Source organism: Talpa occidentalis, unplaced genomic scaffold (assembly GCF_014898055.3).
Source record: "Talpa occidentalis isolate TD23 unplaced genomic scaffold, MPIMG_talOcc4v2.1 talOcc4.13, whole genome shotgun sequence".
In the NCBI taxonomy this organism is placed as follows: Eukaryota; Metazoa; Chordata; class Mammalia; order Eulipotyphla; family Talpidae; genus Talpa; species Talpa occidentalis.
The window spans coordinates 55,274,435-55,287,075 of NW_023601322.1; the positions used below are offsets into that span (position 1 = coordinate 55,274,435).

Genomic DNA, 12,641 nt, shown 5'->3' on the forward strand with positions numbered 1-12,641 from the left:
CTGCTGCATTCTGGAGCCTAGAAGAAAAGCGGGATGATGGCACACGGGAGGTGCTCAGTAAATATCGGCTCAAGGTAAAAATAATTAAATGAAGCTCTCCCCCCTTTTGAAATGAGTGAACTCATTAAGAGTGAATTTTCTCAATTTAGCACCACCACTCCCTTCCTGAGTTACCTTCATCCACACCCATCTCAGAATTTGTTTACTCCTCCTTCAAAAAATAATCTGTCCTTCCAGTCAAAGGGCAGTCTTCTATTGGTGTTGCAGATCTGATCTCTTCAGTCTTTCCAACACATTGTCCCTGTGTTTTCCTAGCGCTCTTCTCTTTCTTGCACTTCAACTGCCCTCTCTTCTGGCTGCTCTCTTCAGCCTTTTAGAAAATAGGTCTGTCTGGAATATCTGCCCGATTTCCAATTATCCTCACTGTATTGAAGGATCTCCGGTTCAGAGTCAGAAATTTCACTGTTGTTTCTGAACCACAGAAAAGAGCGATCAGAGAGCTCTTTGTAGATGCTGGGACTTCCCTCACAAATTTATTTCTCATGGTCCTGGTGAAAGACAGCGATCCCCTTTGTTCCACGCCAGAGTGGGTGAGCTGGTCTTGCATAATCAATCTACTCTCCTCTTCCCAACTGCTGGGTATCTTCCTCCACAGTGTACCAAGGCAAGTCTGGCATTTCACCTTCATTTAGTCTTGCCACATTTTGGTTCACGTTTCAGTCACCAACCACAAGGCTGGTCCTTTTCAGTCCCTCAAGTTAAAGCAGTGAATCTAGAATCTCCAGTGATCCTCTATCAGTAACTTTGGTCTGATCCAATATTAAGTCCCTTCTACCATTAGCCCCACACCCTTCATATCCATTCTCACACAAATGCCCCAGATTTCTATGATTCACCAAAGCGAGTAATTAAGCGGGTACCCCCTCCCTGGTCCCAACAAAAGGTACAAGCAAAAGGTCAGGATGCAGCTGGGCTGACCCTATAAAGAAACCTGGCTCTGGAAAATGTCGTCTCTGAGGAAAAGAAGCATGTTTGAAACTACCACTTCCAGAAGAGTCAGCAACTTCAAAGAAGACTGACGCCTCAGAGAGGTGAGGGTCCAGAAGATAAGGCTCCAAGGAGTTAGGGTAAATTTTAACAACCCTCTTTGTTGCCCTCAATGCTCGGACAACATCAAATAGATAGACCAACTGGGCACCCACTGGGGTCCTTGAAATGTTTTCCTTGCAAGTTGGATAAAACTGGCATTGAAGAGCTCAAAGTTGAGGCAGCTTTCCCAGAGCTCTCCGAAGGCTGCTCCCAGACTCAAGTCCTCAGTCTTGAGTCTTCAATAAACTCACTTAATTTCTGTTTGCCACTATTTATTTAAGCCAACACTGTCCGTAGGAAATATATATATATATATTTATATATATATATATTTTAATCAAACAGCTTTTTGAGACCGTAGCTTACCTCATCATTGGTCTCGCTTTGTAGGTCACCCTTGAAGATCTGCTAGAACGGGATCTAATTATAGGTCTAGAAGCAAAGAAGGGTGGAAAGGGCAGCTCCTGAAAAGAATCAGGAAACTTCCTTGGGGAAGGCCATCACAGCTTTTTCAGGCCAAACAGGGATAACTGCCTCAAGTGGGTGGGAAGACTGCTTCTACTGGCAAAAAGAGACTGATCAAAATCTAGGGGTTCACCTCTCCCCAGCCTACGAGGACTGTGGATGAGCTTTACTGAGAGCTCTACCCACTCCTGCAATGTAACTGTGGTCACTGACCAGCAACTGACGCTCCCTTGGCACAGTCGCACACCACAGAGCACACAAATCAGGGTCAGTGGCTCCTCCAATCCACTGCACGTGGGCCGTACACTCTGGATAGCACAGGTCCACGGTTGTCACACTGAGCACACCGCAATTACCTGCCTTGGCTGTGACCACACACCCCACTAAAGCCAGGCTTGTCCAACAGTCTTAGACTCTGTGCCACATCAACATAGCAGGAGGGTGGGTGCAGCCCGCACCGGGGACAAACCTGGAGTCCTAGCTTGGCTGGTCATGGGGGACTATGCTCTTGGCTCCCATGGGACAGCACGGGCACAAGGCCATTGCTATAAGAGCAGAAGACATAGCAGAATTGACTTAATACACAGAACAAGGCCAGAGAATCAGGCAAATGGGGATACACTGGAAGAGATCTCACATGAAAGAGCAAGACCAAACAAAGCAACCAACCAACCAACAAACAAAAAACCCAAAAGACTGCAAAGAAACAAATACTAGCTAACAACCTGATGAACACTTCAGAATAAAGGATAAAAAAGATGATCACAAAATCAGGAAAAGGATGGGTGAGAACTAGAAAATTTGAGGTCAAAGCAGAAGTCACAGAGTTAAAGAATACAATGACAGAAGTGGGGTCCAACAGCACAGCGAATGAAGCAGATAGAAGAGTGGACGAATGAGCTGGAAAACAAAGGACTAGAACTCATGCAGACAGAGCAGCACATGAAATGATTAATTTTAAAAAGCAAACACACCCTTAAGGAACCGTGGGGACAGTATCAGGAGGAACAATATTTGCATTACAGGGGTCTCAAAAGGAGAAGAAAGAAAGATCCAGGAAAGTATTTGAGAAAATGATGGCCAAAGACATCTCTAATTTGGGACGCTCTGAGAGCTCCCAGCAACAGTAACCCGAAGAGGTCCACAATAAGACAACGTTACAGGCCAGAAGCAAATAGCATAACAAACTCTGAACACTGAAAGGAAAAAACTTCCAACCAGGAATTCTTTACTCAGCAAGGGTAAAAATTCAGAGTTGAAGGTTTAATCAATTAAGAGTTTCCCAGATAAGCAAAAACTAAAGGAGGTCATTGCCATTAAAGGAGTCTTGCAATTGGGGGCCTCCCTGGTGGTGCAAGGGGTTAAGTCCTCTCCTGTCTCACCCGCTGCTCCCCTCAGCAGTGTATTTCAGTCAATCTGCCTGTTCTGCTCCCCACTCTGTCTCTGGTGAATCCTCTCACCTCCCCCCCTCCCCATCCCCACACTGCTGGCCTACACCCCAGCTCCTACATATGCATAAAAAAATAAAATAAACCTTTAAAAAAAGAAGTCTTGCAATTAACAAATGTTAAGGGAACTTCTATAAACTGAAAAGAAATGGTACTAACAACAAGAACATACACAAAAGAAAACACAATTCTCCAGACACAGGCAAAACGTAAATACCCATATCTATCTTTAGATGTATCTATGTTTAGATAAATAGACAGGGAGGGAGATCTGTTAGAAGTCTATATTATTATTTACCTAAATACACAGGCAGATAGAGAGAGGAATTGGTTTTAAGGAACTGGCTCATGCAACTGTGGGGGCTATCAACTTGACAAGAGTAGGGCAATTTGCAGACTGGGGACATGGAAATCGATGCTGTGTGGAGGAACATTTTTTCTGCTTGAGACACCTCAGTTTGAAATACAGGCCTTCAACTTGTTTGTATGAGGCACACCCTCATTGATGGCAATTGCCGTTATGTAGAGCCAATTGATTACACATGTTTTCAACACCTTCAAAATACCACCACGACATCTAGATTCGTCTTCACTTAAATAACACAGTACAATACAGCCTGGTCAAACTGAAATATAAAACTAACCATCACACATAGTAAAGTCAACCAAATGGTCCCTCAACGATATGAAAACCCTTGTAAGCAAGAATATCTTAAGTGTTCCAAAATGGCAGTAAACCTTTGGTGAATGGACTGAAGGTACAGTCTGGAGAAGCAATCCTTGCATAAGCCGCTCTGTGCCCTACCTCCAAGAACACCATCATTCTTAGGAAGCTATCACCTTCTGTCTGTATTTTAAGAAGTTTGTGTTCAAAAATGTGATCTTCACCCCTCTACCAGAAGTCACACTTTAAAATTATACCTGAGTGCTGTCAAAGAGCACGTTAGTTTGAGAACGATGTAAAAAGAGGAATGGCATCGACTGAATCTGTTGCCTGCTTTCCTCGGACCAGAAAACTTACAAGTTACTACTTCATCTTCTCTCACTGACCAAAGTATAACCCAAACCAGGAGAACAGGCTTTGTAAGTGGGCAAGTAATGAGCCAAATAAACAAAATGGTACAGGAAGAAGTTTCACATACGGGTTTAAATAATCCTGTCATGTCCACTAAAAAGTGAATTTTTCAAAACCTTCCTTGGTAACGCCAACTAGGATTCACTGAGAACTTGGCACCTGCCGGGCACTTTTCAAGGCCCGATCAAATCATTGGACAAAATGATGATTCCCGAGTGGCGCTCGTACTGTGACAAGAGAACTTCCCCATCCAGCTATTTTCTCTGATCACAAGAAACCAAACATGAAAGGGCCAAAATCTATGCGCCGGCTGCGCCAGCCAACTTCTAGTTCTGAATAAGGTCAGTTAGCCGGCACCATCTCTTGACTAGCGTAGAGTCTGTTTAAGCCGCACCGTTTCTTGCCTACCATAGAGTCTGCCTAAGCCACAGCGCCTGAGTTTCAGTATACAGTAGGCGACTTGACATGCCAGTGGCAATCCGGGGGAACAGACAAACCTCCCACACTCAAGTCCAGCCCAACACGGAACACTCCACCCTGAGGAGCTTCTCCAGATGCGAACCGCCCCCCTCTAGGGAGATAAATGGCGCGGTTTCCAAATAACGAGGTAGGGGCGGACCCGCCAGGCCCTCAGGAGAAATAAGACGTTGCTCATTTTTAAAACGACCGCTAGGACAGGGGCCGGGGGCCGGGGGCCGGGGGCCGGGGGCCGGGGGCCGGGGGCGGGCTCACGCCCCCCCCCCCCCCCCCCGGCCTCCGGCTCAGCAGTCTTCCTAGCAAGGGAGGAGCACACGTGAAGTGCACAGAGCAGAGAGCTGAGACACAGTTACAGACGCACAGGGCCCGACAGGGAAGGGCGGAGGTCACGACTTCCTGCGGTCCCCGGCGTGGGGCGCGGCCGAGCGTGGACGCCCCCGCTTCGCCGGCTGACCTCCGCCCAGGCCCAGGAGCTGTCCGCGCCGGCCGGCTGCGCGGTTCGTGCCGGGGTCACCTCCCCAGCGTGCGCCGGGCTGAAGGTGCCCTCGGGCCTCCCGCTGCCCCCTGGCGATCTCGGGCCCAGGCTACCTCTCAGGACTGTGCGGCCGCCGCCGCCGCGCGGGCCGGACGACGGCTCCTCACAGGCCACGCCGTGTCACTCGGGAGAGTGGCAAGGCCGACGGCGGGTCCGGGAGCCGGAATCTGCGAGACGCTGCCCGACGCGAGCCCCCCAGCACGCCTCCCTCGGCGCCGCGCCCACTAACAGCGCGCACGCGACCGCGGCGCCTGCCCGCGCGGCCTCAGCGCGCCGCCACGCGCAGCACCACGGGACTTGTAGTTCCAGGCGGGGCGCGCCGCGCCGCTCGCCGCCGCGTGGGGCACGTGGTCCGCGCCGGCCAGGAAGTGGCGACACAACGGCCGCGGAGCGTGGGAAAACCGCTTCCGCAAATAGAGTCAGTCTGCGGGCCTGCGGCGGCGAGGCGGCGCGGCGGCGGCGCGGCTCCTTCTCTTTTTGCCTTGCGCCCCGCCTCCAGGGTCCAGGTGCCAGGTGAGCGCAGACTCCGCACGGCGGGCTCGCCGCCAACGGCACAGTGCCTCGGTGCCTCCGCGCCGCTCCGCGGTGTCCGCGGCCCGAGGCAAAACGGCCGGTTCCTGTGGACGCGCGGCCTTGTTGCTCCGGGGCCGGGCCGGGCCGGGCCGCGTCTGGAGAAGCCCGGGGTCGCCCCGAGAGGGCGGGCCGGGAGGGGCTGTCGCGGCCGAAGAAGCGTCTGCGTGTCCCGTGCCGGGGGTCGGAAACCTGCCCTGGAGGTTTCCTGAGGCTGGGCCGCACCCTGACGGAAGAGGGTGAACTTAGCCCAAGAATTGCCTTCTTGCCTGTGCGGTGTCCTTTTCGGGCTCCCCCACCCCCAAACTGACCCCATCTGCAGAGCGAGCGGACGAGCGGAGCTCATCCTGCTGGAGCGTCTAGCCCGGCGGTCGGTCCGGTCGCCCTGCTGGGGCGTTCTCGGAGAAAGGAAAGTGACCCCAGCGGGGCCGGCCTCGGAGGGGTGGCTGGAGAAGCAGATCAGGGTGCCTGTGGGGCCTTGTATTTTCTGTCCTCCTCTGTGTCCGTTGACTCCACCCTCAGCTCCTTCCTGGCGGATTCTCAGAGGCAATGCTCTTCCCTTTGTAGTTTATACATTTTTCCACTTGGACGCCTGGGTTCAAACGTTTTTACCCGTTTCTGCTGTCCTTTGGAATTCTGTGTCATTTATTCTGACTGGTGTTTTTATGACTTCTCTGCTGAAAGAAACTTGCTTGTATCAAGCAAATTCACTCGTATTCCCAATACTAACTTGGGGGACAATTCCAGCAAAAAGTGGTAAATCACATTGGTGTATTTGAATGTGACACTAACTTTTCATGTTACAAAGTGAATGGCAAGGGGGAGCCAGGGATTTGATAATTCGGTGCCAGTTTTATTAAATTGCAGTTTTATTTTTTTTATTTTATTTTTTTTTTACGATTTTTTTTTTTTTAAAGATTTATTTATTTATTTATTTATTTATTTATACAAGCACTGGGTACAGTCAGAAGCACGGGAGGGTGAGAGAATTCACCAGAGCCAGAGGGGAACAGAGCAGGCAGACTGACGAAATACACTGTTGAGGGGAGCAGCGGGCGGCAGGAGAGGTCTGTCCCGCCATGTGGGACCCTCTCCGTGGCCAGGGATGGAACCGGGGCTGCAGAGGCTGCAGGCAGCTTCGCAGCCCAGTGCTCAACCGCTGCACCACAGGGGAGGCCCTAAATTGCAGTTTTATTAAATACAGTAGTTTATCTGAAAACTACTTTTCTCAGTTGATTGTTTTTGCTTCTTACTCCGTTTTTCCTGTTTTGGCATGTACTGGTATTGTGTTACCCCAAATCTCGGGTGCTGTAACTAATAGCCTTTGAAACCCTTCCCGGTTTACTGTAATTTTTTTCCATAACTTACTCCATCAAGCAATTGTATTTATTCGGTTTGTTGTCAGAAGACTTTTTGCCCTCTGTTACCTTCAGGTTCCAAATATGCTGAATCTCATTGATTTTCAGACTTTTACTCTCCCTTCACTACTTGATTTCACTAAGAGACTTACCATTTTAGTAGTGGTGGTATAAACCGGCCTAATGGGTACAGTGCCTCGCTCATTGAGCTCCTCTGAACTAGGAGATAATAAAGTTCTTGAACTTAGCGAATGGATCACTGTTACACTTCCTGTCCATTGGATAGTTCAGCGTCTCTCTCCCTTCTCTCTCCCGCTCCGACCACCCCCCTCCCCCCACCACCCAACCAGCTTTACAACCTTAGACCTGAGAACATTTGAAAGAGAAGTGGTCTCTAAGATGCAGGCCAGGTCTGTAAACTTCTTGTCCAAAGTCAATTCTATGCCTTTCACTTTCTGCTTAATTCTGACACCTGTTACCGGCTAAGGATTTCAGAAGTCCAGTGTGGGTTCCCAGAATTTTCCTGTTCTTGGTGCCCTTGGTGTCTGGTTTGGTTTGGTCAGTTGGTTGGATTGTTTTTTTCCCCGGTATCTCAAGGCGAAGAGAAAAATATCTGACAGTTCCAGATTTACTGTGCCTGTATGGGTTTGGTATGGGGCCAGCACACAGTGTCCAAACATACAGTGTAAGGACCCCGTAGAAATGCAACTAGGACATGTGTATCCCCATTTCCTTTGTCAGTTTTAATGCTAATAGTGATTTTTTGGGGATAAGATTGAAGTGTTTGTGGGTTGCAGTTAGCATAGGCAGGAGTTCCTGCGTAATTTATAGCAATTAACGCTGTTTTCAATGTTAGTCTCTCTAAAGTGAGATATTTTTTTAAACTTCCAGTTGATCACTGCAGTTAAGTGGCTTAACTTCTGGTTAAACTTGTCGAAAACTTGTCTGGTTAAACTTGTCTGGTTAAACTTGTCAGCGTCTTGTAATTACATGTAATGTCCAATCTTTTCCATTCCAGGGTTAACTCATGAAGTTTTGCCTCCTGTGTAATCAAGAATGGAAACTTCTGCAAACACAGCGGAATGTGAAAAGCTCTCTTATGGAAAGGCAAAAGCATCAATAGGTACAGAAACAGAATCTTCATTCGGTACTAATGAAAACACAACTGCTTCTGGGGCTGGGCTTTCTGAAAAGGCTCCTCCTACCTGTGGGCAAGTGGACACTGCAAGGAAGAGAAAAATGGAGTCTGAAGGTGATCTTGTAAAGGAAGGTTCTAGATGTAGGGGAGACACGCCATCCAAGGAAAGAACACTTGCAAAGGAAAGGTTAAGTGGTGGGGAAGAGGGCTCATTGAAGAAAAGAAAACTCGAAGCTGAAAATGTCCTGGGGGAAAAAGGTTCTGGTGATGAGGAAGGCATTTCAAGGAAAAGAAGGCTGGAACCTGGTGATTTTCCAGAAGACGAGCCTTCTGCTGGAGCTGGCACTCAGAAAAAGAGAAAGACAGAACTTGAGGACGTTCCTGAAAAGCAGAAGGTACGTCCAAAAAGGTACCTTACTTCTTATGCGGTTTGTCACATTGAAATGTGGAGCAGCTGTAAGATAATTCCGGTTTTTACAAAATCTTAGTGACTGTGGCCTTTAAGATAGAGTAGGCTTTTAACTCTTCTTTCTGTTTAGGTGACACTTCTGCTAGTGAGGTCATTTTTTATCTTCTTTTCAAACTCTCAGTTTGATGAGAAACTTGAAAGCTAGCTTTTATAGTTGTGTTGTTCTTAGTTTTGTTGTTTTTTTTTTAAGAGACAAGGGTATACAGTCCCTTTTTTATCAGGTGTTCACCTCCCTTTTTTTGTGTCTGAAGTAATGGAGATTTTCGCTTAAAGTGATAAATTTCAAAGTCATATCCAGATTTACGTTCCTTTCTTAATGCAGTGCCTTAAACTATACAGAGTTGTTTCTAACTTCCTGATTGGGGTAGTTACAGACAGTTTTAGTAACTAGATGCAAGCGTCTGGAGCTTAACAGGGCTATTCTAGAGCAAGGGATCGCAAGTCATTTTTCTGCTGGGAACACCATTTTGTGAAGGAATCTGATGTCTCATATATTTTTCTCCCCTAGAGGTTAATCATGCGCCAAACAGCCGAGGGACGTTTGCTAAAATAGGGAGTAGGGGAAAACAGATCTTCTGCATAATGACTTCCGTGGCTAGTGCATTGCATACTGAGGCTTTTTGATTTCGTTGTATTGTATCCTTCTGTAGGTCAGGTGCCATTTCCGGCTTACTCTCCTCATGTTCTGATGCCTAATCTCGTTCCATCCTCTTTTTTTACAGAACTTGGAAGAGGGGCACAGCTCCACAGTGGCTGCCCACTATAATGAACTTAAGGAAGTTGGTTTGCAGATGCGTAGCCAAAGTCGAATATTTTACCTAAGAAACTTCAATAATTGGATGAAAAGTATCCTCATCGGTAGGACTGGTTTTTGTTTTTATGGTGTGAGTTTTTATTTCAACTGGCGGCTTACATTTTTTGCCCTGGTGGTTAATCATACACCAAACTGCTAGGTCTTTAATTTCTATTTATTCTGTTGTCAAACCTCATTGGCGTAATAGGATTGGAGCTAAAGACTAAAGCTGGGCCTTTGAGATCAATTCTGTTCAGATTGGCTCTGGGTGGACAACATAGGCTGGGCTAAGTTGAGCTAATCAGGCTCAAAAGGCAGTGTGCTTATTTTTATACTGAGAATTCAGGTACCAGGTGGTACTGCATAATTATTTCATTTCATTCTAATAGTTCTGAAGCAGTGGCATAGCCAACAGTAGTTGGATTCAGCGTCCAGGTTCCCTTAAGTGAGGAAGGTGAGCAATGCCATGTTTTTTATCTTGAAGCCTTTCATGACCTGATAAAGGTCATGTGGGTTGACTGGCCATATGAACTTGTTTTTCTTATATGGTGTCTGGGGAGAAATAAAGTTTCCTTTGAGGGTTGGTGAAGACGTTCAACTGTTTGGAGGCAGCCCTTTATCTGTGGAAACTTGCCTCTGAAATTAAATGGAAGTCAGTGCAGAGAGCATGACTCAGAATATAACAGTTGTTGTTTTGTACAGCTAGTACTCAGACTCTTACACGAGTTTGGAGAATTTTAAAAAGCCAGTGTGTTTTGAAGTCATTCACAGTAAGGATTTTATTCGGTCGTCTTGTGTTTAAGCCCACCTCAGGGAAAGTGAGCAAGCTTTCTTGATTGCGTTCTTGATTACATCAAAAGAAAAAAATAAATGTGATAATTGTGGGTACTTTCTACGAGTCTGGATGATAGTTTGCTTCTTTGGAAAGCAAAATTATCCATTCTGAAAAAACAATAATAAATAAAGAGTATAAATAAACTACATTAAGCATACAAATGTCAATTCTGCTGCTGCTACTAAAAAAAAAAAAAAAAAAGTATTAGGAATGGGAATTAGGCCCATTATTTCAAACATACTTTAATATTTTCTGTCTCTCTTTGTTTTTGTTACTCATATGTCACGACAAAAATATCATTTACTTGACTGGCCGTAATCAGTGTCAGCTTCTGTATGTATTTATCTGTTTGTTTGTTTGTTTGTTTACTTGCTAGCTTACTTATTTTAGGTTAATGTTATGGCACTTTTAGCCCATACTTTAAAGGCAGTCGTGGGAACCTCGTCCTAACTTCTTTCCACCTTGTCACATCCTCTCCTCACTGTCCACAGTGATGCTGCAGGTAACTTACCCTTCCTTGGGTATTTTATCTGAAGTGTCATTTCTTCATTGTGCGTTGAGTGAATGTATTTAAGTTCAGCCATATTCTCCACATTGTGTGTTTATTTTTATAACTAGGAAGACAGATAGTTTTGGAAAGGACACCTTAAGGCTTAGCATAAAGTAATCTCTCGGCATCTTCACAGTGTTCCCTTCTGCTTCAGCTGTCCCAGTGGGGTGGTCGCACTGTCTGGGGTCTGTCTTTGGGGTCGTTGTACTCCACACCAGTCTTTCTGTCGTGGTACAGTCAGTGTGGTCTGTGCCAGGCTCGCTCTCTGGCTTTTCCGTTGTCTTCTCAATACTCGTTCTCTGTCATGTTCTCTTTCCGGTTGGTGCTTATACTTTAGTGAATGACTGAGCGTTCGCCTTGATTGGATGAAGATGTCTCTGAATGGTGTTTCATGAGGATTTCTCCTCTCTTACCGTGCGGAAACAAAGATTTGTAATTATTGTTGTTTTCCACTCTTTCAGTCTGATATTTATGTTCTTCAGGGTCATTGTGAAAGTTGAACATGGATCACTCGTGCTCCTGTTGAAGTTACTTTAAGATGTTAGAGGCGGGCCTCCCCGGTGGCAGAGCGGGTGGAGCGCAGTGCTGTGAAGCTGTCCGCAGCCTCTGCAGCGCGGGTTCGATTCCCGGCCGTCCAGGGAGATGCCCACATGGCGCGGCAGACCTCTCCTGTCTCACCCGCTGCTCCCGTCAGCAGTGTATTTTGGTCCGTCTGCCTGTTCTGCTCCCGTCCTGTCTCTGGTGAATCCTCTCACCCTCCCGCCTCTCTGGCCTGTACCCCGGCTCTTGTATAAAAATAAATAAATCTTTAAAAAAGGAAAAAAAAGATGTTAGAGGCGATGAAAAGCAGAAGTATTGATGGAGATTGTTTCAGCAGTCAAATGGAAAGTATTAATCTCAGAGTGATAGATAGGGAGGGAGAGGCGCTCTGGAAGTGAGTATGGCCTCCGGTTTTTGAATGGCTGAGTACCTCAGCTATCGAAGAATATGACTGTGCTTCCAACCGCAACTTGAACCATTTGACTCCTGATATGTGATATTTATATTATATATGTAAATAACTGTGTGTATATAATATTTAAATTGTATATATAAGTAATCGTGTATATAATAATCGTGGTCTGGTAGATTGGGGTGAAGATTCCATTTTCACTTCAGAGTGTTCGGTGTTCTGAGAGTAAAAATAAGAGGTTTGCACGGTTTTTTTGACTCGTGCTCTTATTTCTTTTGGTGGTACGCTTGGCGTCTTTTATGAAAATCAGGTACTCGGATGGTCCCGTGTCCATTTTGATTTACGTAGGTGTACAATGAGCTAGACGCTCAGCGTTGGAATGTGAAAGGTACTGAAAATTATGAACAGTTAACTTTTCTCCTATGGACAAGTGTTGAGTCTTCTTATAAAGGTATTAGAATTTAAGGTGTGTGCCAGTTCACGTTGAATCAAATTTGGAAACCCATGTCAACCGTTTCAAATTCCAGAGACATATTCTTTCATCTTTCCTGCTGCAGGATCAGATAATTTATCTCTTAGTCATATTTTGAAATGTTTAGCAAAAGTCATGATTAATTACATCACTGAATGTGTTAATAGTTTATTTTCTTTTTATCACATGTCAGGCAGAAGTTAGTCACAGGTCACCAGGGTTGCAGTTTATGCTTTAGCAAATAACAGTAAAGCGATCGTTTACCAGGACTGATTTCTCTTTTTCAGGGGAATTTTTAGAAAAGGTGCGACAGAAGAAAAAACGCGATATCACTGTTTTGGACCTGGGCTGTGGTAAAGGTGGAGACTTGCTCAAGTGGAGAAAGGGAAGGATTAACAAGCTTGTTTGTGTTGGT

At 46.2% G+C, this 12,641-nt stretch overlaps 2 protein-coding genes across 2 annotated transcripts in view; one reads left to right on the forward strand and one right to left on the reverse strand.

The window, feature by feature from the left end:
• LOC119243237 (mRNA cap guanine-N7 methyltransferase-like) overlaps positions 1-5,225 on the reverse strand; it is a 49,728-nt gene extending 44,503 nt beyond the window's left edge. Inside the window, exon 1 of the mRNA XM_054694248.1 lies at positions 5,143-5,225. The gene's annotated coding sequence lies outside the window, so the exon portion shown is untranslated. The remainder of the gene's footprint in view (positions 1-5,142) is intronic.
• Positions 5,226-5,516: 291 nt separating this feature from the next.
• Positions 5,517-12,641, forward strand: part of LOC119242851 (mRNA cap guanine-N7 methyltransferase-like) — a 23,836-nt gene continuing 16,711 nt past the window's right edge. Inside the window, exons 1-4 of the mRNA XM_037508302.2 lie at positions 5,517-5,602; positions 8,036-8,550; positions 9,347-9,482; positions 12,514-12,639. Of these exons, the coding sequence (XP_037364199.1) occupies positions 8,074-8,550; positions 9,347-9,482; positions 12,514-12,639 (739 nt within the window). The 5' untranslated portion in view covers positions 5,517-5,602; positions 8,036-8,073. The remainder of the gene's footprint in view (positions 5,603-8,035; positions 8,551-9,346; positions 9,483-12,513; positions 12,640-12,641) is intronic.